Raw genomic sequence first — 22,724 nt, forward strand, 5'->3', positions numbered from 1 at the left:
TAATCTGCGTAACTCCTGTTATTGAAACGGCCAGGGCCTCGCTGCTTCAAAAATGCAGCCTGTTACAGCAATGTTCATATAGCAGTAGTGACGTTAAAAAGGTTGTAGCGAAAGCGACGAGAGCATAGGAGGAGAGCTGCCTGTCAGAATAGTGTGAGCGCAGCTTAGCTGACAGAATGTTTTCAATCCTGGCGCGCGCAACAGCATGGAGTTGCCGCTCGCTGCACTGGAAAGCCCACTGTGGGAGGCTACGTCGTGACGCTAGTGTCCATGGGTAATGTAGGAAATCTCGCCGTCTAACGTTCGTCAGAGCAGCGGTTTACCGTTCATAATTTACTGTACTCGGGAACTACTAGCCAAATTGGCGGGTAGATATTTTTTTCTACTAGCCAAAATGAATTTTCACCCCTGTTTGGCGTGTTGGCGTGTGTTAATTTAGAGCCCTGGTTGTGAGTGAATGTGTGTGTGTGTGTGTGTGTGAGAGAGAGAGAGAGAGAGAGAGAGAGAGAGAGAGAGAGAGAGAGAGAGAGAGAGAGAGAGAGAGAGAGAGAGAGAGAGAGAGAGAGAGAGAGAGAGAGAGAGAGAGAGAGAGAGAGGTGGTTGTTTTGCTCCTTAGGTTGTCTTGCTTCTTGCTGTCATTTTCTGTCTTTCTTGCATGTCAGAAAACAGGCCACCAGAGCAGACATAGGGATAGATGAAGGGAGCGAAAGAGAGATGGAAGAAGGAGGAGTAAAGGTGAATTACAGAGTGAGTGAGAGTGGAAGGGAGAGAGATTGTCAATGTGTTATTTAAATGTTTTAGCACATTGGAGACTGGTCAAACGCAATTTCAAATTTCTGGGCTAACCCTGTTACATAGCTTTTGACAATAAAGTACACTTGACTTGACTAAAGTGGACCCTGACATCACGCACGTGTGGACTATGTTGAAAGCCGAGTTCATGTTGGAATGGAATCCAGTCCAGGATTTGTACCGTACCCACACCCGCAAGCTAGGAAATCCATGTCGGGTTTCCTAAACGGCCCTGTAACTCATTTCTCCTCCCTGTCAGTCGGCATGAGCTTTCATTCGGTGTGTGTGCTTATGTTTGCTCATAGGGCGGCATGAGCCGATACTGAGCAGTACGGCGACTGCGTTTCCCGCTTCTAAACAATAGCATAACCTTTACGTTTTTTTTTCTTTATTTTCTCTTTATTATAGTCTATTTCGTCTAATTCTATGCTCAGAATGTCGGTAGGAATAGAGTCCGGCTTCTCCAGCGAAGAGGTGCTGAACATTCGGTTCCCTTTGCACCGGGCGTGCAGGGATGGGGATGTAGGCGCCTTGTGCTCCATTCTTCAGCGCACTACCAACCAAGCTGACCTAGCCGTGGAAGATTCTTTCTATGGGTGGACACCGCTACACTGGGCTGCCCATTTCGGAAAGGTACTTGGCGTCTTTCTTTGTGGCATTCACGCTTTCTTTTCCACGACGGCTGTTCTGCATATTGACACGACAATGCCTCACGTTTCCTTGCTATGCTGAATTAACCATTGTAGCAAGCCGCCATTATCAATTGAATTATAACGATAAGAGTAGACAAGAATATCGCTATCTAAAGTCAGCTTCCATTTTTAATTAATTGATACTGTTGTTTTAATTTGGTTTTGAACTGGTATGTTTGTTACCAGAAGAAACATTTTATGAAGCTGGGTTGTGTCGTCTTTGTTCTCGATGCGATTACTTTAGGGAGAGTTAGCCGTACAGTCACACCTCGCTACTGCTGGCCACACACTTATTCATTTTTTTCAAATGTATGCGAGCGTTATCTTTACGAGCCTTTGTGAATGTGGGAAATGTCTTATATGTGTAGCTGTGTGGGAGTTGGATTGATGGTTAACCAGAACAACTAACGCATGCTCACTCACTTCTTTCCAGTACACGTTACTGTTATTGTTTGAGTGGGCAGGGACGTCTTTATCTCCACATACATTTGAACCATATGTGACCCAACTTCGGCGGTAGGTAATAGGCAAATAAACGGTCCAAAGCACGGAGTCTTTGAGGAGATTCTAGCAAAGCACTTTGCAATGTTTCTTTTGCGAAAATGTTGTTACTTTGTTCCTTTGCCTCTGCGTTCTAGACGGTCGCCCATGGGTCCAAAATTAGAAAGAAGTTAACCAGCCACCTCCAGCTAGGCAGGGAAAATAATGTTCAAGGGGAAGACAAATATTTTGGCCCAAGGACACGTTACGCAGCTCACTGACATTTTAGTGCATGCATGCATATTCACTTAAGCTTACTCTAGCCAGGAGGAATTCAGAACAAAATGGAACTGGCTCTTCTCGTCTGCATTATAACACTGCATGGAACTCACACATGGTCACTGCCAGAGGGTGCTTATTGACCCAAACAGCATTCACTGCCTATCATCATCGGCTCACGCTCATCTCACTCGCAATTGTCTACATGTTTTGCCATTCCTTGACAACAGGGTTATTATGAGGTGGGGGACAGACACGGCACGCGAACAAGCAACGGTGTCAAAGGCCTTTCCGGTTCATTGGAAAAGCCACGTTCGCTTTATTAAATGGTGCTACCCCACCGGTCAAGTTTGCACACGCAATCAGCGCATCCCTGCTTAAGGAAAGCTGCCTGCTAGTCAGTCACGTAACACCATTGACGACGAGTATGTCAATATGTGTTATCCTGCCTGTGTGGGTGCTGTGCATGTGTAGTCATAAATACAGGATAGTGTGACAGGGCGGGTGGAGTTTATAGCTAAGCGGTTCTCAGAGGGAGTGCTGTGTGAAGTTATTGCCGGGAAACAGTGGAGGGAAACGTTATCTTCGGGATTTACGACCGTCTTGCTCTGATCTCGCCCACAGGCTTTGAAGGTTGCTATTAGCAGAACAATGCTATGCCTTTACGGGGGGGGACAAAGAATCACAGATGAACTTTCTCCCTTGTTGTCATTCACACCCCTACTCCAACCTGTCCATTTTCTTTCGCTTAACTACACTTCTTAATCCATCTCCTCTCTACCACACCATTTGCATTTCGCACCTCCATCCATCCACCTTTACACCCCCCCCTACCCAAACACACTAAACACCCCATACCCAACTGTCCTCCATCCTCTGACCCAACACTTCCCTCACCATACTAAACGCACCTTCCTCATTCTGCCTCACAACCCACTCCGTCTGCACTTCATTCCTCGCTCTACCCACACTCTCAATCTGCCATAACCACTTCATCCTTCCTCACCCCTATTTTAAACCAAATTTCCTCAATCTACTACCCTTCCTCAATCTACCCTTTATGTATTTCACCCCTTGTTCAACAATAAAACTGGGCCTACTCGCAAACCTTGCTCTCAATCAATCTAACACTACCTGGCATTCTCTATATCACCCCTTCTTATATCACACCCTCAACTATCTCTCATAACCACTCCATCTTCATGTCTCCCTTTCAAACCCAACTTTAATCATTTCACCACTCTTCCCCCAAATCCATCCCCAAATGCCCCTGTCCCGTCTCCAGCTGGAGTGTGTGATGCGTCTGGTGCAGGTGGGCTGTGGCGTGAACTCCCAGACGTCACGCTTCGCCCAGACACCCACGCACATCGCTGCCTTCGGAGGCCACCCCGACTGCCTGCTGTGGCTGCTGCAAGCTGGGGCCGACATCAACCGCCAGGTACGTACCTCCAGCACTGTTTACCTAGACCAAGTTGTATCGTGTGGTGCAATAGGGAAAAAAGTCAAGTCGCATTATAGTTTCATACACAGAAAGGCAACTCGATGTGCATCACAAACAACAACAAAAGAAATGCAACAATGCAAAAAAAAAAAACATTATGCATGTGTACTCACATTGACATGCATGTGCAGCTGGCGATTTGTGGTGTTCGGTTTCTATTATGTTATGCTGGGCCACAGAATGGTCTATGTATGGGAAAGGCTGTAAAAATGTATCTAAAAGCCTTAAAAATGACCAATGTAGCACTACATACATTCACAGTCAAGTCAAGTCAGTTTTTATTATCACTTTCTTCATATGCACAAGACATACAAGGGAAATGAAATTACCAGTGGGCCCCGGCCCAAAGTTTGGGAATCAGTGCACTAGAGGATGGATGGAGGGAATAGGTGTGTTTCTGGTCACACATGGCCATTTGGCTAGCAGCTGCTTTGACCCAAAGCCTTGTGGCTATAAAGCAGGGGTGGGGAACCTATGTCTCGAGGGCCGTTTACGGCCCTTGAGGCCGTTTTATCCGGCTCCCGATATCATTGTAATGTTATGGAACTTTACATGAAGTATGACATATTTTGTAAAGGAATCTTAGAAATTACAAGTCAATATAGGCCTAAATTGCATGGGGTAATCCTGATTTGTGTTCATAGTACGGCCCTCAGAGGACTTTATGACCCTTGCAGGAATTTGAAGTGGCCCCTCGAATGAAAAAGGTTCCCCACCCCTGCTATAGAGTAACCCACTACATGAGCTCAGCCCTACGTTAAGTGCAAGTTCATTGTCTGCTGTGGTGTCACAATGACGAACTGACTTTCACTTCACTTTTATGCAGACCTGTGAAAGTGCAGTATGCAGCTGGTGGAGCACTTTTCTTTTAGTGAAACACAGTTTTGTAGCCTGCCATTCATTATGTTAACTTACATTACGTTAGCTGACACTTTTTCCCCAAATATTGCAGATATTACAGGGTATTTGGTTACAGTCCCTGGACCAGTGTGGGGGAAAGTTGCCTTGCTCAGGGCATCCATTATGAAATTCAGCTAGGTACAAGAGTGTGAATGTTGATGTTGAAAATTTGACTGCATCAGAGCATGTACCTAAAACAAGTCTTCATTCATCGTCAGGTGTTTCATAAACACAAACTTCAGACGTGGTATGCCAGTGCATGCTTGTGCAGGAGTTGTTCAGTTCAATGAATAGTGTCCCTATTTGCCACTGTGGACCTTCTGTCCTGTGTGTTTATTCCCGCATGTGGAGGGAAAAGTGGAAAAAATAAATCTGCAGTGGCTAGCAGACAGTGTAGGAGGTTGTAGTTTAGCATGGATTGCAAAATCCATGACATCTGTACCGTATCCATGAATCCTTCCTATAGCAGGGTGTTTTATTTTTCTTCTTCTTTTTTCTTTTTCCTTGACCGTCTCCTGCTTTATAATGCAGTGATCTCATCGCCAGTGCCCTTCACAAGGGGATAGTTAACGGTTTGGAGCGGAGCCCAGGCTACATGTCTCAGCACTGCATGCTGACGTGTTTGGTCTTTGTGAGTACTGCTACTCAGCAGGATTTGTAGTAGAAAAGGAGATGGAATTGACTAACCCATAACAAGATATGCAGCCGTTATACCATTAATTTTGCCTGTAAGCAGGACTGAAAATCTCACTACAGGGCAGTAAAGGTGTATGAAATATGTACCTGCTACTAGTCAGAAATAGACCATTACATTTAAATGTTTTGATACCAGGTATAATATTTACTGCCCTGATGTAATAAGTTTTCATTATGTGTTGGGCGTTTAATGCTTTGTTGATTTTTCTCAAAAATCTGTCAGTCAGCGCAGACACATATACAGATGTTAATGTTTTCTGCAGCCGCTGAACTCTTTCGGGAGAGTTTCAAAAGCACCCATCAATGTAATGGGCATATGTTGAAATAGGTGAATATGTTAAATACGGCCTCAAAGGAGACATTAGGAGGGCCATGTGTGGAGTGGTCCTGGGTCTTGTTCCCCTCTCTAGACTGATTACTCCGTAGATTGTAATTAGAGCATGACACGGGAGTGGATTTTCACTCCCGTCCCATCCCGGTCCCAGAAAAAAAATCCTGTCCCGGAGTGGAGTAAAAGAAACAAATCCCATCCCGTTCCGTCCTGAAAAAAATGTCTCCCAATCCTGCCCACTCCCACTCAAAATCAACCCCACTCCCTTTTTGTCAAAAAACGAGGCTTTTTTGTTTGTTTTTTAACGACAAAATACGCAGCATTCCCGCACCTGTTCATTTTTATTCCCGCTCCTGCCTGCTCCCATTCATCTTTATTCCCGCTCCTGCCCGTTCCCATTCATTTTTAAAATTTTGACTCCCATCCCGCGGGAATCCCGCAGGACCCGCGGGACCCATGGGAATTCCTGAAAAATGTCATCCTCTAATTGGAATGTAACAACCGTTCATGGTGCAGAATCTAAGGTCTACTGACACACCTGATAAAACCGTCGCATTAACAACTAGTTGCTAATGGGAGATGTGGAATGATGTGTTACGGTAGGCTATCCGTGGCGATAACATTACAGATGGAGACATGGGAATGGAACTTGTGCACTGCTTTCTCTCAGACAGACACAACATGCAGAGTTGAGCAGTACACGCAGGTGTGCCGGTCAAAACAGGCTAGCGCCACGTTACATGTGAGAAGCCCCACTGGCTGCACGTGTGTAAACATGCCTTCAGCAATGAATAGTATTGCACATCCTTACTCAACTAAATTGATTTCTATTAAAGCAAGCAGCAGTGTAATATGTTTATCAGTGAGAAGTATTGCAAATCTTTACTTGAAACTGTTCTATTTGATTTTGATTCATTTCATATGTGCAAGAGAAGATGCCAATTTTGCAGCTTTGTTTACCTAAGATCTGGGCTGTGGTCCGCACGCAGTTGGTTAAAGAGCCTTTGTGGTGGTCATAGCTTGGAGCTATTTTGAAATCGGATCAGAAGAGTAAGCTCCCTCGATGTCAGCACTCAGGGTTTTATTTGAGCTTAGATCCAATTTAAACATCAGACTTATTTTAAGTGTAAGCCAAGCCACCATTTTTTTTATAGTGGACTTACAGACTTGCAAACAATTCATGCTCTCATCCATAGTTGACTTAACAGCCTTTTGATGTTTTTAACACCATTAAAACCCTCTGCTCTCGGCCCAACAATCTGTGTGTCTGAAGTGAAGGTTTTACATGGCTGACTACCTGATAATCTGTGCATTACGCTTACACACCCTCCTTTTAATTGAATTACACACAACCCTCAGTTTTTAAATGAAATGAAATTGGATTCAGGCCTGTGTGCTGTGCCAATATGATGATGATGAGTGTGTACGTGCACAGTCATGTTTCCTACTGGGCTTGTCTGCTCTGATAGCCGCCCTCCTCCTCCTCCTTCTCATCCTCAGATGCTCGCATGCTCAGGGGCTAGACAGAATCCAGATTACTAGGTCACTGTTATATAAGCGCCGCTACAAGCCCGGCAGACCGCACCAAATATAGCACAGCCAGCGCCATTTTCCCCCTCTTCTCTTTCTTCCTCCCTGTCTCTCTGTCTGACTCCACAGATTGTCCTTTATACGCATCACTGACGCCAAGGTTAATTTGAATGTGATCTTGGAGGCATCTGGGGAAGGCAGGCAGACTGGCAGGCTGACTGACTCCTTTAATTCCTTCCCCACCTTTGGTCAGAGGCAGACTTCAAGCCCCAAGAGCAGTGATTCTGAAAACTGTGGGCCCTGAACGTATTCCAAGTGGGCTTTGAAATCAGTTTCTGAAAGTCAAAATAATAGTTGTGTCCATGTTGCTGCTGACTATTTATTTGAAATATATTGTTTATTGGGTCTGAGGTAGGCCCTGAACATTTTGTGAAAATTTTAAGTGGGCCCCAAAGTTGGAAAAGGTTGTGAAGCACTGGCCTAGAGCATCATCTGCCCAGTCAGCCATCGGGCTTGACCTACATCGGTGATGATGATGAGTCACAATTCATGGTTGTCATGGGGATGGAGAGATGGGGTGAGAGAGTGAGTGAGAGGTGTTGATGCTTCCTCTCTCATGCTAGTGAGCAGCATCTGAGGACCATTCTGACCTGGCTCATCCACCGACTGCACAATATGATGAGACACAACACAGATGGCATAGTGGTATTGAAGAAATTGGTGGGCGCTGTGGCGCAGGGCGCTAAGCCCCCCACATTTGGGCTTGCATGCCCACCCATGGGGACCCCGGTTCGAGTCCGGCCGGGGTCGTTTCCCAATCCTCCCCTGTCTCTCTGTCCCATTTGCTTCACCATCTTCGACTGCCCTGTCAAATAAAGGCATAAAAAAAAAAATATATATATATACCCACCGTTGACGGTTGTGAACGATCACACAGTTGAATCCCTGTAACCAGGTCGATAATTTGTTAATGCAAATCCAGTGATGGTGCAGGGTAACCGGATGATGCAATGTTTTAGGTGCAGCTGGGGTGTAGTGTCATTGTGTGGTTGACGCTGCCTCTGCCTTAGTGATTGACATCTACATGCTGCTGTGACGAGCAGGGGTGAGGAGTTCAAGATGTTACTGCCGTGGCCTTGTCCGAACATGTCGACCGCTCTGTCTCCTCTCGTTCACATCAGCTGGCCACTTGACTGTGCCAGTGTTGGGTCCAGACCAAAGATGGTAGAGCGAGAAGATGCCTCGCTGACGCCATAAAGGCGTCTTTGGTGCAGACAGACACATCCTCAGGAGAGTTGAGTTGAGATGAGGGAGAGTGCAGCATTAGGGCTTGGAGTGTTGTCTAGCACCAGTAATGACTTGTCTGATAGTCATGTTTGTGTGTGTGTTTGTGTATGTGTTTGTGTGTGTGTTTGTATGTGCGTTTGTGTGTGTGTGGGTGTGCGTTTATGTGTGTTCATTCAGTGGTACTCTGCTGCAAGAGTGTGAGTGTAAGAGTGTTGTATAAATGTAGTTTACATTGGTCATTAAAGCTGTGAGGAGCCCTCTGGAGTGCCGTCTGTTTATGGTTTCGCTCTACTGCTCTCCTATAGAAAAACGGTGGCGAGACATAATGGGTTTTGTAGAAGCTGACCTGTGCCCTGTACACATTTTTCCCCCCTCAAAAATCAGTCAAAATGTTTAGTAACTGAAATCAAGTTATTTTGATTACAAACCCTACCTTATAAGGATTTTGGTGAACGTACTTCTTTACTCTTACTGTTGTGTTCGGCAAGGTAAGGAAGCACAAGTGCATTGAAGTATCATGAAAAATAGTTCAGTGAGCAATGATGAATTGTCAAATGCCCGCCTGGAGCTGTGGCTATGGCTGAACCCACCAACTTGAACAAAAAACCCCACTCCTTCCAGGCATGTCCACCTAATTAGCTAGCTAGCTTTACAGGAAGCAGTTATATGGACGCTGCCAGCTTTGGCTGGGCCCAGGACTGTACATCTTGGAGGGGGGGGGGCTTCAAGATGACTATGTATTGGAGAATTCTGAGCCCCCCTTCTCCCTGGGCTCAGGACAGCTTACCCCTTTGTCCCACTCAGTTAGGTAGCTAGCTAGTGGGCAGCTGTTATGTCAGTTCCACATTTTAAATCACCATAAGGGCCAATTAGTCAGACTCAAGTCCATGACGTCAGCTCAACTCCGCTCCAGTTTCTGAGCTTGAATCCCTCCCTAGTGACCACTCGGGGTAGAGAAGGGGTCATGAATGCACTTGTGGGTTTGTGCGTGGGTGCGTGCTTGCGTGCACGGCACTGGGGCTAGTGGATGAACTAGCTATAACCATAATGAGGTGTGAATGAAATCTTTCTCTCAGGTTGCCGGTGGTAAGCCGGGATCCTAAAAATAATTTTTTACCAAAGCTTTATTTATTAGGCCATGCACTTTTCACACAGAAGTAGCTGGAAGTGTGCAAATCTACACTTTTTTTCACACTGAAATCGATCGAAGTGCTTAACACCTGTGAGGTAATGAGCACCCAAAAACCCAGATAATTGTTTCTGTTACACAAAGACATTAATAATAATAATAATAATTGTATTTGTATAGCACTGTTTCATACAAGGCATGTAACTCAAAGTGCTTAACAAATGGAAAAAAAAAAAACATTTTTAGAGATAGATTTAAAAGGAGAGGTATAGAGGAGAGGCAGAAAAAGCAGGAAGGCAGAGGAAGAAGAGATAGACAGAGAATGTAGAGTCATAAGGTCAACGTATGATAGGACCAGGATTCTTAGATGTGTAAGGTCCATAGTGGCTGGGCCTATCATAAGTCATAGATAGTCACACAGAGATTGGGCGCTCAGGTGCGGCCCCTGGTGGCATCAGGGGTGAGGAAAAACTCCCTTTCGCTTGATTCATAGTTTGTAAGGGGGAAAAAAAAGCTCAGTGAAGTCTGAGAAAAAAAAAAAAAAAAAAGACCCCCTATAGTCAGGAAGAAACCTCAGGCAGAGACCAGCGGCCACCTAGGGGAGCCCCCTGCCAGGGCTGGTTGCGAGTAGTAAGGGCGCTGCGGCAGCTGGGACACTATGACGCCTTGGCAGCTAGGAGTTGGCAAGGATGAAGAGGTGGGTCTTCAGCTGCTTCTTAAAGGAGTCGACGGAGGTGGTTGATCGAATCTCGATGGGGAGGGCGTTCCATCTCTTGGGCGCATAGCAGGCAAACGCGGCGTCGCCGATCTTCTTCTGCGGGGGGTGGGGGGTCCTTAGCAGCTTGGCATCAGTGGACCTGAGAGCTCGAGCAGGGGCATAAAAAGAGAGCATGTCTGAGATATAGCTAGGGGCAAGTCCATTTAATGCTTTAAATACTGTGAGCAGAATCTTAAAGTCGATTCTGTAAGAGACAGGTAACCAGTGCAGGTCTGCCAAGACAGGAGAGATGTGCTCTCTCATTCTGGTTCTTGTTAGGATTCTTGCCGCAGAATTTTGAATGAGTTGCAATTTGTCAATTAATTTTTTTGGGAGACCAGAGAAGAGAGCATTGCAGTAGTCTATCCTACTGGTGACAAAGGCATGAATAAGTTTCTCAGCGTCTTGTTGGGGGGCCAAGCCGCGCACTTTGTTAACATTTCTAAGATGGAAAAAAGCAGATTTTGTTATCTTGTTGATGTGAGGCTCAAAGCTCAAATCCGAGTCTATGACCACACCTAGGCTAGTAACCTTATCTTTAATGTGTATGCTTAGGTCACCTAGGCTTGAGTGGAGTTTTGCACGTTTTTCCTTAGGCCCAATGAGCAACACTTCAGTTTTATCCTCATTTAATTTTAGGAAGTTACTGTTCATCCAATCTGTGATGGCAGACATGCATTTAGTCAAGGCATGAATGGCAGTGGTTTGGCTAGGCTCGACAGAGATATATAGTTGAGTGTCATCGGCATAGCTATGAAAATCAACATTGTGCTCTCTGATGATGGAGCCCAGGGGTAACATATAGAGAGAGAAGAGGAGAGGGCCCAAGCAACTACCCTGAGCAACTCCAAAAGGCACATCATACTTGTTGGAGATGTGTTCTCCGATGGTGACAAAAAACTGCCTTCCTTAGAGGAGCGTGTGGACCAGAAGTCTTAGGCAGCTCTGTGCCTGGGCACTGGGGCATGGTAAAAAAATACTCTTTTGGCTAACAATTGCAATGGGTAGAGCTCCGCCAAAGCATTAACTCTGATCTCTCCAGGCATGTTCAGGCTGACAGAGAACTGTGCTGGTGCCTGTTCTGGCACCTAATCTCAAACCGGCCGGCCAGTATCTATGTCCATCTTGAGCGTTCGCCTGCAAAAGTTACAGTAATCAGTTCATGGTGCACCTTTTTTATATTAGTGTATTACTGGCACACACATTTTGGTCAAACCTATCCACCTCTTCAGAAGATATACTAACAAAGTGGGACTGTTGGATTACATGCATGTTTGGTAGAAGATCGGAGAACAGTACTGCCTTACAAAGCAAAGAGGCAGTAACTGCGCAGAGGTCCGAACTGAGTAAAATAACTTATAAAATCATCCTGTTGTTCAGCCTTAGTAGTTGTAGATAGATTATTGACACATACAACTGGAGATGGGCTGACTAGTCCACACAAGCTATTGGAAGTTAGACCGGTGGGTTAAGATATCCACCACGCTCTGTGGTTCACTAATCTAGTGCTTTAGCAAGAGAGGACTAATGCCTCAGAAGCCGCTCAGATGTGAAAACATGGTTTAAAAAGTGCCAAGGAGTAACATTTCAACACATCACCACGTCTTCATGTTAATCCTTGGCACCTTATTTAAAGTTTTCACATCCAAGCTGCTTTGGTGAACCTTCCTTTGAGGTTATGCATTAATATTTGTGCATGTATACCAGTATCCTGTGGTATTTTAACTTTCTTTTTATCATTTAAGTCAAGCAGGCGAACAATGCTTCCACAAAGGCAGGACGGGGTCTGAAAGATAGGCCTAATGCTATTTTTAAATTGTTAGATACAGCTTGAACTTGCTCTTTACTTCCTTAGTAGTATAACAAGAGCCCCGGCATTCACAACCAGGCACTGGGAAGTTGTGAAGTGTATGTGTACAACACTGGTTTCTAGTCATTAAATATTTCCAGCCTGTGAACCTGAGGAAGACCTCAAGGTTGAAATGCCATCCTGCCAAATGCATGTACCCCAAAAAAGGATCCAAAGGAGTGTGCCGAAGTTTTTTTTTTTTTTTTTTTTTCTCATGGTTTGTAGCCACTACCATGATAAAGGGCCTGTGAAATTCAATGCCACTATAATGTGTGTAAGTGCATGTACTGAGGACTGACACATACACACATGTTTGAAAGTGGCTATTTTTTCCTGTTTACAAATAAACAAGGTATATGGATAATAAAAGCACTATTGTGACAGGCGTGTTTTAACTCCCCAAATCGGATGTTTTAGAGGAGATTTTTAAAAAGTTTTTACGTGTAAACAAGAGGCCCAAACTGATGCGTTAACAAGAACATCCATACACCTGTAAACAGGGTCTAAGACTGTGATTCTGCTGTGTCCTCTTGCACCACAAATGATGCGCTACAGTTATTCCCGCAGAATTTTGGTTAGTCAAGGTGTTGGGTGTTTAGTCAGTACCAGAGACAGGTCACAATCATTGGAAAGGCTATATTGTGCAGTCTCATATGAAATTTGATCTGAAGACCTCTAAAAGTATACATGTTTTGGTTAAGCAACTTTTAAAAATGCACTCACTCACAACACAAAACCTATATATTATCAGGGAACCTAGTCATGTTGGTAGGTGTTCCTTGTCAAGGTGGTAGCCAAACAATAAAGTGCTGGGGGAAAAACCCTACACTCCTTTACTCTACTCCACTCCAGCCTGCTCTCCATATCACCTTTCTTTACATGCACTGTCATACAAAGAATTGGGTCCTTTCCCATGCAAGGACCTAGACCTATCCAAAACCAGAGAAATGGATAGACGTGGACACTGCACTGTCATACACTGTACTTCAGTTTCACCCGCTAGTTTCACTTCTCATCTTGGGTTTCCTGTTTTTATTAAAATACGTATTGGCTGCTATCCAGGAGTATACCATAAGGGTGTGAACCAGGCTTCCGTACTTTAAAGTGTTATTGTCTGATGATCACTTACAAAGGGAATGATGTTTGAGTGAACATTTTATGAAAGTTGGGTGTTCAATTGCACTGGATCCTTGGTGACATTTAGACTTGACCACCTTGACCTTTACACACACACACACACACACACACACACACACACACACACACACACACACACACACACACACACACACACACACACACACACACACACACACAGCTGGTGTTTTGACATTTCTCGCATGCAGAGATTGAACTTAAATGGAACGCGCACGCAGGCACGCACCCACCCACACGCATACACACATACACTGCAACGGTTCATTACACTTCATTTTGTGTACAGGTATACTGTGTGTATGTTTTACATTTTTGATTACTTTTTATCTTCTTTTTTTAAAATCTTGATCTCATTAACAGCATTGTTGTTTTCCATTTGGTCTGCAGGACTATGTGGGTGAGAGCCCCATCCACAAGGCGGCCCGTGCTGGCAGCATTGACTGTATAAATGCCCTCCTGATGCGGGGGGCCAAGGCGGAGTAAGTATTGCCCCTTTTACTCCCCCCTTCCTTTGCCCCACCCATCCTCTTATGCACTCTATTGGCCCTAGCTACTCTCACTTATGCTCGGGAAGTGCACGCTATTGGTTCAATGGGAACTCCATCAAAGCTACACAGATGCACACAGTGGGCTACTAACCACCCTTTGCCTTGGTGTTCACTCTACTTCGTTTTCATGTCATTAGATTGGTGGAATAGGGAACTTAAGTCGCTTTCTTTCTGGTTTCAACTCATGGGGTATAAGCACTGATGTTTGAGTACTGATTCATGAAATGCAGGCCAGAGTATCTCTGTATATCAGATGTTTGATCCAAAATTCTTGGCGATCAGTGCTTGGGTTCCATAGGCCAACCGGATGGGGTACTATTTGGGGTCTCTATGCTGAAATTGCAAGCTCCTGGTGGTACTCCCTATTCTAGAAGTTAGTATTTAGAATTCGTTTTCAGAGTATTCAGGGTCATTGGTGTTAGCTCAGTTGCACTGGGTGTTATCAAGTTTCTTACTCAGTTTTGGTTATAGGCACTATTTTCCTGCCTTTTTACTGGACAGTTTGTAAAAAGACTGGGCCTAAAACGGATGATGCTATGTTGTATATATGTGCTATTTTTTGTGGAGAGTGAACTCTGTATGAGAGTGACTATGTATATAATTCATGTCGTATGAAATGATATGCGTTTGTAATTAACAGTACTTTGTATACTAGTAAATGTTGCTAGTAAATTGTATACTGACTGCTGTTTTAATCATATCTTTGCCTAAATATAAAGTTGTGTCAGTCACAGGCATCACGGTAAACTAGAAGTCAGTTTTCAGATTGTGATGCACAGTTTATCTGAAGTTGCATCTGCTTTTGCATTTGTTGATTTGAACATCAGATCATGACAATATTTTGTCACGTTGCAGGAAAAGTGTATTTATTTTATGATGATTTCCACATGCAAGTGCTACGTGCAAGTGCTGGCATATCTGTCATAAAAGAGGACAATGCTTTGCATATACTACGTGTTTATGTTATCTATGTGAGCGGAGTCTGCACCTGTTTTACTGTGGCCCAACATTCCTGCAAAGAATGAGTCTTTACTTAGATTAGATGCAGCATGTTTCCCTGAAAGACAAAGCCATGCTCAGTCTACATATACCACCTGGTGCTTAAACATTCAATTATTCAAGACTGAAAAGTGAATAGGTAGGGGAGGGATTACCTGAACTTGCTGTTCTAGTATGTGTGCATATACAACCGGTGTGTGTTTGATGGGGTTCTCCATTGACCTGTGTCTGTCCCAGTGCAAAATACTTTAAACATTTTAATTGGGCAAATCATGTAATATTTAACCACTTTGTCTAAGAATTATAATGTTTCATATATCTATATACTCATTGCCTTGCATTTCCTCATGTAGATGGTAGAAGTCATTTTCTTTGACAGTTTTGATCTTTGTTAACCCCCTTTTTTGCATTGGTAAGTCTGTGTGTTCTCTTTAGCTGGGCAGGCAGACCAAATGCACATCTCTTCACTTCGCAGCCACAGCTTCTCCTCTGGATTGGACGCAACACGGTGAAATGAGTAGAAATGGCCTTTTGGTGCTCTAAAATAAACCATTTACTTGGCAGGAGATGTAGTGCAGCCTCATGGACTCATTTGGTGTAGATTGGTTATTGCCTCTTCAGAGGAAAAACAAAAAAGTTAAATCTAATCTTTGTAATTTAATTGTTTTTTTTCTCATTATCCATTTTCAATTTTAACAGCTTTTCCCCCCAGGTAGATTATATCGCAGTTATATAATTATAACAGTAATTATAATCCTCTATTACCTGTTGAAGCCGAGCAACTGATTGGAGTTAATTATATATATATATATTTTTTATCCCCATCACCAAATTCCATGTCGTTCTAATTTGTCCTCATCCTTCAAGGATTGGATTGTTGAACACGTATGTAAACAGTCAACCTTACAAACATCAAAATGGCAAAATATGTGAATTAATGCCATTTATTCCAGACTTTACTTTACTTTAATGAAACCTGCACATAAAATGGTAGGGTCTATATCCCAGTAGTATAAAATTAGGACTAGTTTTACAATTCCAGTGAAATGATTATCTGCCAGCTTAATGTACTCGATCATCAACAGACTTTTACAAATCACCTCCATGGCTGAAGTGCTCTTGAGCAAGGCACCTAAACCCACATTGCTCCAGAGACTTTAATCAATACCCTGTATCTAAATAACTATGTCGCTTCGGATAAAACAGTCATTTCAGTGTAATGTAATGCTATGCAATGTAAACCGCTATCAAAGCTGTCAATGTAATGTAAACGGCTATTAAAAAGTCTCTGCATCAAATAGTGTAGAGACCATCCATATTAAACTGACCGTGCATACATATTTATTTATGCACAAATAAGTTGTTACCAAGAAAGCATTCAATTCCTTTCCCCCCATTGCACAAAAAACATATTTACTGACGTTCGATGTATCTAAATATTTGTCTAACAAGGTAACCGCTCCAATCTTGCGTTCAGCCAAGTAGTGCTCTTGGTCTAGACTAGAGTCAGGTGGAGGACAAACGGGTCTGTTGTCCCAGACCCAGAGAGAGGGGCCCCAGAATTGGCTCCTTGTTACATTGTATGCCTTGAGGTGGGGGCCCCTTTCAGGTGATTTAGTCCCGGGACTAGTCAAAGGTGTCAGCGGCCCTGTGTGCAGTGTTGCGATGAAGGCTGTGGCATCTCCTCTAAAGTAAATAAAGCCGTGTTCTTGGCGAGCCTGGCATAGTTTCCTGGTCTCGCTGAGTCCCCAGCTGATGGAGGGAGTAAGCAGTTCGTCTGAGGTCACTGAAAGCCAGACGCTCCCTGGGTAGTGCACCCTAGGCACCCCAGATATAGATAACCCCCCTGCCATTGAACATGGCAACAGCTTCTTGCTTTCCCAGGTCTTGAAAACACAGTACACACATGCGCGCACACCCTCCCTCTTTCTCTCTCACACTTTCTCTCTATCCCTCTGTCTCTCTCTCTCGTTTTCTGTCTCGACCCTTAGGCATTGTATGGTGTGCACACAGATTTGTTTTTAAATGCGAGATGCATCTTAGCGTCTATTGTTTTGTCGAGATGTTCCTGTCAAGCCTGTTCTCTGTATTCATCTGAAACGCTCCTTTGCTCCATGACAGGGGTTAGCATCATTTAAAAATAACAACTTGCTTGGCTTGTTGGAGTGCTTTTACTCCTGATTATGAAAGTGAGAGCTATGTTTGCCGTTCTGTGGTGGAGCAAAGGAAGAACAACAACAAGATTAAAAAAACAGACTAACAAATTCTGAAGCAACTTAAATCTCCTTACAAGTAAATGGTGGAAACGTCCCTATCTGGCATAACGCCAATGGCATAATGCCAATAAAACGTTTGTGTTCCCACAGGTGAACAAAGCAAGAGATGCATCGTTAATAAGGACGATCCATAAAAACTTGATGTGGTGTTTTGCTTCAGATCCATGATTTAGTCATTGTCTCTCTCTGTTTACAGTCTTGCCATTATACACATGATTCATTTCTAAATCTACATCAGATTTAGCATCCAGGATGCCTTGCTGCCTGCCTGCCTGCCTTATGGAATTTAGGAAGGCATCATTAGTTGGCTCAAGGCCACAGATATTTGGCATTCATGTCGCTCTTCAGTCTAGCCAAAAAGTATTTGAACCTGCCCTTCATTAGTCTTACGTTTGCTTGGAGGTGTAGTTTGTAACCAAGAATAGAATTTCTCGTTGTTTTTTAATTGTAACAATTCGGACATTCGAACATTCAGACAAGATTCCTTAATAATTTGAAAACCCTATCATCACAATTTTAGAATGGAAGAGTTCCAATTTTGCAACCTATGACAACTAGCACCTGCAAGTAAAATACATTGGATGTGTGTGCCCCCCCTCCAAAACATTCAGGATTGCACACGGCACCTTGAGATGTCCCTTCTGCATGTCACCAAACGTGACTCCACATCCTTGTTATCATCTGGCCTCAGAAGTGACCAATCATATCCTCTGACAGGGGTTGCTGTCATTGGCAGCTGTTGTGAGCTATATTTAGTGTTTGTTTACTGTGTTGGGGACAACTTGTGTGTTGTTATGACTTGCAGTAAGTCCCCACTAGCCTGTTCCCCTCAGTTGCAAAAAATAGTCTCGCTTTACCCAATTTGCAATCATCCCGGATTTGGATTCCCCTTTACAGACAAGCAGGTGTCCCCAAGTCCAGTCTAATTTGGGTAATGTGCGGTCCCCTTCTGCCTCCTGTCGTGTCCAGAAATAGACAAAAGTGCTTTGATTATGAATTTTGAAACACCCCTATTATTCTTAGCCATTAGGACCTAATGTGTCTACACTTTCACAGAATTGGCAATGCTGTTAAAGGCAAAAAAGATATGCACATAGCCTGGGAACTCCCATACTGCCTTTAGTTCTACACAATCGTTTCGATCTGAAAGACAGTATGGCGAGGATGACTCATAACGTACAAGATCATGGGATCTGTGTCATAATGGCCAAGCATTCCGACCTTAACAGTTTCTCTGCCCAATCAGAGAGCAGGGCAGTGTGTCATAATAGCCAAGTATTCCAGCCCCATACGGAATTTACATAGGCAACTCCCCAGACCTAATCTCACTTGTGATTAGGTCTGGTGTTAACCAGGCAAATATGCACAGACACTGTTGGTCTTTAAGTACACACAGCTGCACACAAATTTGTTTTCTGGTCTTAATGGGATAAGGTAATGGCTTGCTGTAACTTGAGAGTCTGTGACTAAAAGTGACCTTTGTAAATAAGGTATTTGCGATGTTTGTTTTTGTCATCTGTGGAAAAAAACGTCACCTGACCTTATCTGACCCACGGTGGGTTGAGTAATACCTCTGCAGTGTTGACCATCCTCCAGCTGCTGAGCAATAAGACAAAATAAATATAAATTGGTAAAATGTTTATTTAAAAGGTGCCCTGTAGAGGGTTAAGGCCTTCATACAGTAAGAAGCCAACTGCTGGAGGGAAGTGAGGCACTGTAGAGGAAGCTCTCCACCGAGGGCCTCAAATCTTTCCCCTGATCCATCTGACCTGTCAAGAGTTGCCTTTCCTGGAAACCGGAGACGTACCAGTGGATTTGAAAGCTGTGTGTATGGGTGTATAGTTGCTCTTCTTGTTTTGCCTCTTGGTTTGTGTCTGTGTATCAGAGGTGGCCTTGTTCACAGTCAGGGTTGTATTGAGTTGTGTTTGGTTTTGCCTTTGACATGTTTGTTTGTGAGATCATGGTCACAATCAATCATGTTTAGTTGAGTGATTTTCTTTTAAACACTTGTTTTGAGTTGGTTCTGTTTGACAAAAAATTGTGGAGTGTACTTTGTAATTTGCTCACAGGAACACCCATTTAGTTGAACTATTTACTTGTCATTTAAGATTTTACCGTTAAGTGCCTCTATCAGTGTCTGTAATTACTTTTATCTTCAAAAAACCTATCCCCAATGATGGTGTATATACTTCATAAATAAACTTGGATTAAACGGTGAGTTTCAGAATTATGGATACCTCCTTGCTATATCTGTTAGTGGTGTATTTTGTGTTGCCTGGTGCTTGGGTTCTTGTTATTAACATAGTCGTGTCATGGGAAGAAACAAAGTCAGACTAGACGAGAGTTTCCGACAGTCATGTAGATCCCTACTTGATCCGCTGTGCTTTTCAAAAATTGACCCTTCAGTATTTCCACGGGCAATTTACTTGCTTCATTGTTGGCCTTTTTGTTGGTATGTACTCTGCACTGTAGATGTTTTGAAATCCCACCAACCATGATTGTGCCTGATGTTTTGAGTTTGGTTGGTTTCCTCATAGCCTAAATGTCACAAGTACTGCCAATGTTGTATTTCTGTCAGTTCTGGTAAGCTTGAGCCTTTATGTGGTGAGCTTCTGATGGTGTTGGTATGTGACTGTCTGGTCATATGATGTAGGGTGGGTGGTGATCTGTAGCAGTATGTTAATCTGATGGACTTCAGGCAATTGTGTTTGGATAGTATTCGTACCATGACTCTATTTATATGATGTATGGTATGGATGGGTGGTAATCTATACCAGTACATGTGCATTACACAGCTTTCAAATCCACTGTTTACAATCTTTTCCACTGGTTACATGATCACTGAATGCCCAGGCTTTTTGGTGCTAACCACAAATTTTCCACAGCTACTTTAAATCCAACTTTTCATGATTGATGACATCAGTGAAGAAATGTGCATTTGGTCTCCAGCCTCAAGTGTATATACTTTTTGTTTTAGTTTTTCCTGAAAAGTCATTGTTATTGCTTTTGTGACTGATGTGTTTTCAAAGGTCTTTATTAGTAGTTATGATGCTGCAGGTTTTTAAGTCAGGATTGAAGCATGTTGTAAGTACTGTTGTTCCCTGTCACTGTGTTTCCCCTCAACAGCTGTTATAGTGGTAGGCATAGGCTTAGCCTGCTGGAGCCAGGAGTGGAGGCCGAGGGTAAGAGACTCAGACCAGGGACAGGACTGAGACAGAGGGGCTCATGGGACTTTTTTTTAAGTTACTGTCAATGCTATATTGATTAATAATAAATCAATTATGAATATTTAATGTAATGATCACAATTTACCAGTTAATGCAATATCACGGCGATGTGTATAATTATCAAAATATGTCATATAAATATTTCTAAAATGGCATGTCATCAATATCTTATTATATGAAATTATTAGATGATTGGTAGACTGTTTTTCAGGGTTGTTATAATAATAATAATAATAATAATAATAATAATAATAATTTTAAAAGTCATTTTATTTCCCATTCTCATGCCCTTAGGTACTCATACATACACCTAGGACCAAAGTTTCTAAAAGTAATGAGTTAAGAGTTGCTGTAGTTTTAGTTAAGACCCATTGTGTTTCTATCCATGAAGACGCTGATTAATGATGCAGGTATATGATTGATTGAAAGTATAACGGCCTCGACGGGTGTTTAATGAGTAACTACTGGAATGTGAGCAAGTTGCCTCAAGGCATGCATCATCTTTTTAGGAATAAAAGGAGTAAAAAGTGGTTGCTGAGTTTTGAAACAGCAATGGATCATTTTTTGCAAGTACAAAACATTAGCCTGTTATTGGCCAATACCAATGGTTTGATCTACGTTCGATCGTTTTTGTTTGAAGCCACACCCTATCATTACTTAAAAAGGCAATCAATATCATCACATCCAGATTATGGCTAACTATTATACCTGACCTAGAAATTGTGGCTTTTCAAAAGGAACATTACAATTGGCGCCTTAAATGTTGGAGAGGCAAGTAAAAATCTGAACATTTCGAAGAAAAGTTAACTGTGCAACTTTTATAATGGATAGATAAAATTATAGTTTAGATAAAATTCCAACTCCTAAAACTATGTCTAATTGCGACGTCCGCATTTGCATGGATGTTTGATAGTCGCCATTGTCCTGCCAAAATACATGCATACTGGTCCTGTTGAATATGTCCAGTACGATGGCGGCCTTAAAATGCATTGTCGCTGGCACAAATAGTCTGCTGTGTAGATGCAGAACATTAATAGACGAGGAACAAAACGAAAACAGACAATGACTATTGCTACTGCTCTCAATTCTAATTGTCTCAAAAAAACCCGAATGTAGGTAGCCCCTGTGTGGTGTGTGCAGTGCCATCAGGTATCTAAACCGAGCAATAACCAATGTGGTAATTGGACCTGAACGGCCTGGCCTGTTTGTGGGTGAAGATACTCCTAAAGATGCTATTATGTCTGTCTTTGTGCCACCACAGATGATTAGAGTTGGGAGCGGCAGTGTTTTCCCATAACATGTTAACACCCCCCCCACCCCAACCCCCTGACTTATCTGTATCGAAGACATGTGACTACCATCATTGGAAAGGCTATGATGTACAGAATGCAATATGAAATCCACCTCATTATATCAAATTAAATAATCTTTTCAGGGGACCTAGTATGTGCTGAGGATAACCTTAAGCACTGTATTGCTAATGCTTTCGCATCCTGTGTTCCACAAGGAGTGTTTCTGTCTCGCTCAAATTGCTTGTTCGCAGCATGCGTGTCCCCCTGCCTGTCAGAGTGTTGCCCAGTTTCCTTACCACTTGGCACGGCACAGATCCTGCCCTTTTCAAAATTTTCCTTCACGCCTAAAATGAATCTTTCAGATCCGGGGGTGGGGAGGTGGGGATGGTAGTAATGTTGTAGTGTAAAAACTACTGCACAGACTAATATGATCCAGTCTAATACAACCACCATGCTGAAACATCTGTCCTGCTTTCATCAGTCTGTCAGTTCTAGGTCAGTTCCTTACTTTGTGGGCTTTTCTCTTTGGCTCCATGCACCTGATCCAGTACCTGGAAATCTAGAGTGCAACAATAGTCCTCTGCACCTTTAATAATGCAATAATTTGATAATATAATGACTTCAGAAGGGTACATTTCAAAATGCAATATATGTATTCTAAGTGGTTATCGTACATTTCACTTTGCAGTCCAGTTGAATGGAACTCTCTCACCACCTATAATGCAAACACAAAATTAAAGAATTGTAATGGACAGAAAAGTGCTAGTCAGTGTCGTGCAAAATGTTTTCAGTCCATAGACTGAGGATGGACTGAAGGGCAGACAACATGTGCTGTCCGAGTTCCCTTTGACTGGACTCAAGTATGCAATATAATATTTCCAAAATAAAAGTTGGCAGGCTGACTAGGGTGTGTGTGTGTGGGAGTTATATCCATTTCATGCCATTTAAAAATAAACAGTATGCAATGGATAAGTGAACAACAGGTCAATAACGATATTTAA

At 43.0% G+C, this 22,724-nt stretch overlaps 1 protein-coding gene across 1 annotated transcript in view; it reads left to right on the forward strand.

Annotated features, from left to right (window-relative positions):
- The first annotated feature begins 1,067 nt into the window (after positions 1-1,067).
- ankrd10b (ankyrin repeat domain 10b) overlaps positions 1,068-22,724 on the forward strand; it is a 36,384-nt gene continuing 14,727 nt past the window's right edge. The window contains exons 1-3 of the mRNA XM_063213692.1: positions 1,068-1,425; positions 3,529-3,681; positions 13,769-13,860. Coding sequence (XP_063069762.1) covers positions 1,219-1,425; positions 3,529-3,681; positions 13,769-13,860 — 452 coding nt within the window. The 5' untranslated portion in view covers positions 1,068-1,218. The remainder of the gene's footprint in view (positions 1,426-3,528; positions 3,682-13,768; positions 13,861-22,724) is intronic.

Source organism: Engraulis encrasicolus, chromosome 13 (genome assembly GCF_034702125.1).
Source record: "Engraulis encrasicolus isolate BLACKSEA-1 chromosome 13, IST_EnEncr_1.0, whole genome shotgun sequence".
Classification (NCBI taxonomy): Eukaryota; Metazoa; Chordata; class Actinopteri; order Clupeiformes; family Engraulidae; genus Engraulis; species Engraulis encrasicolus.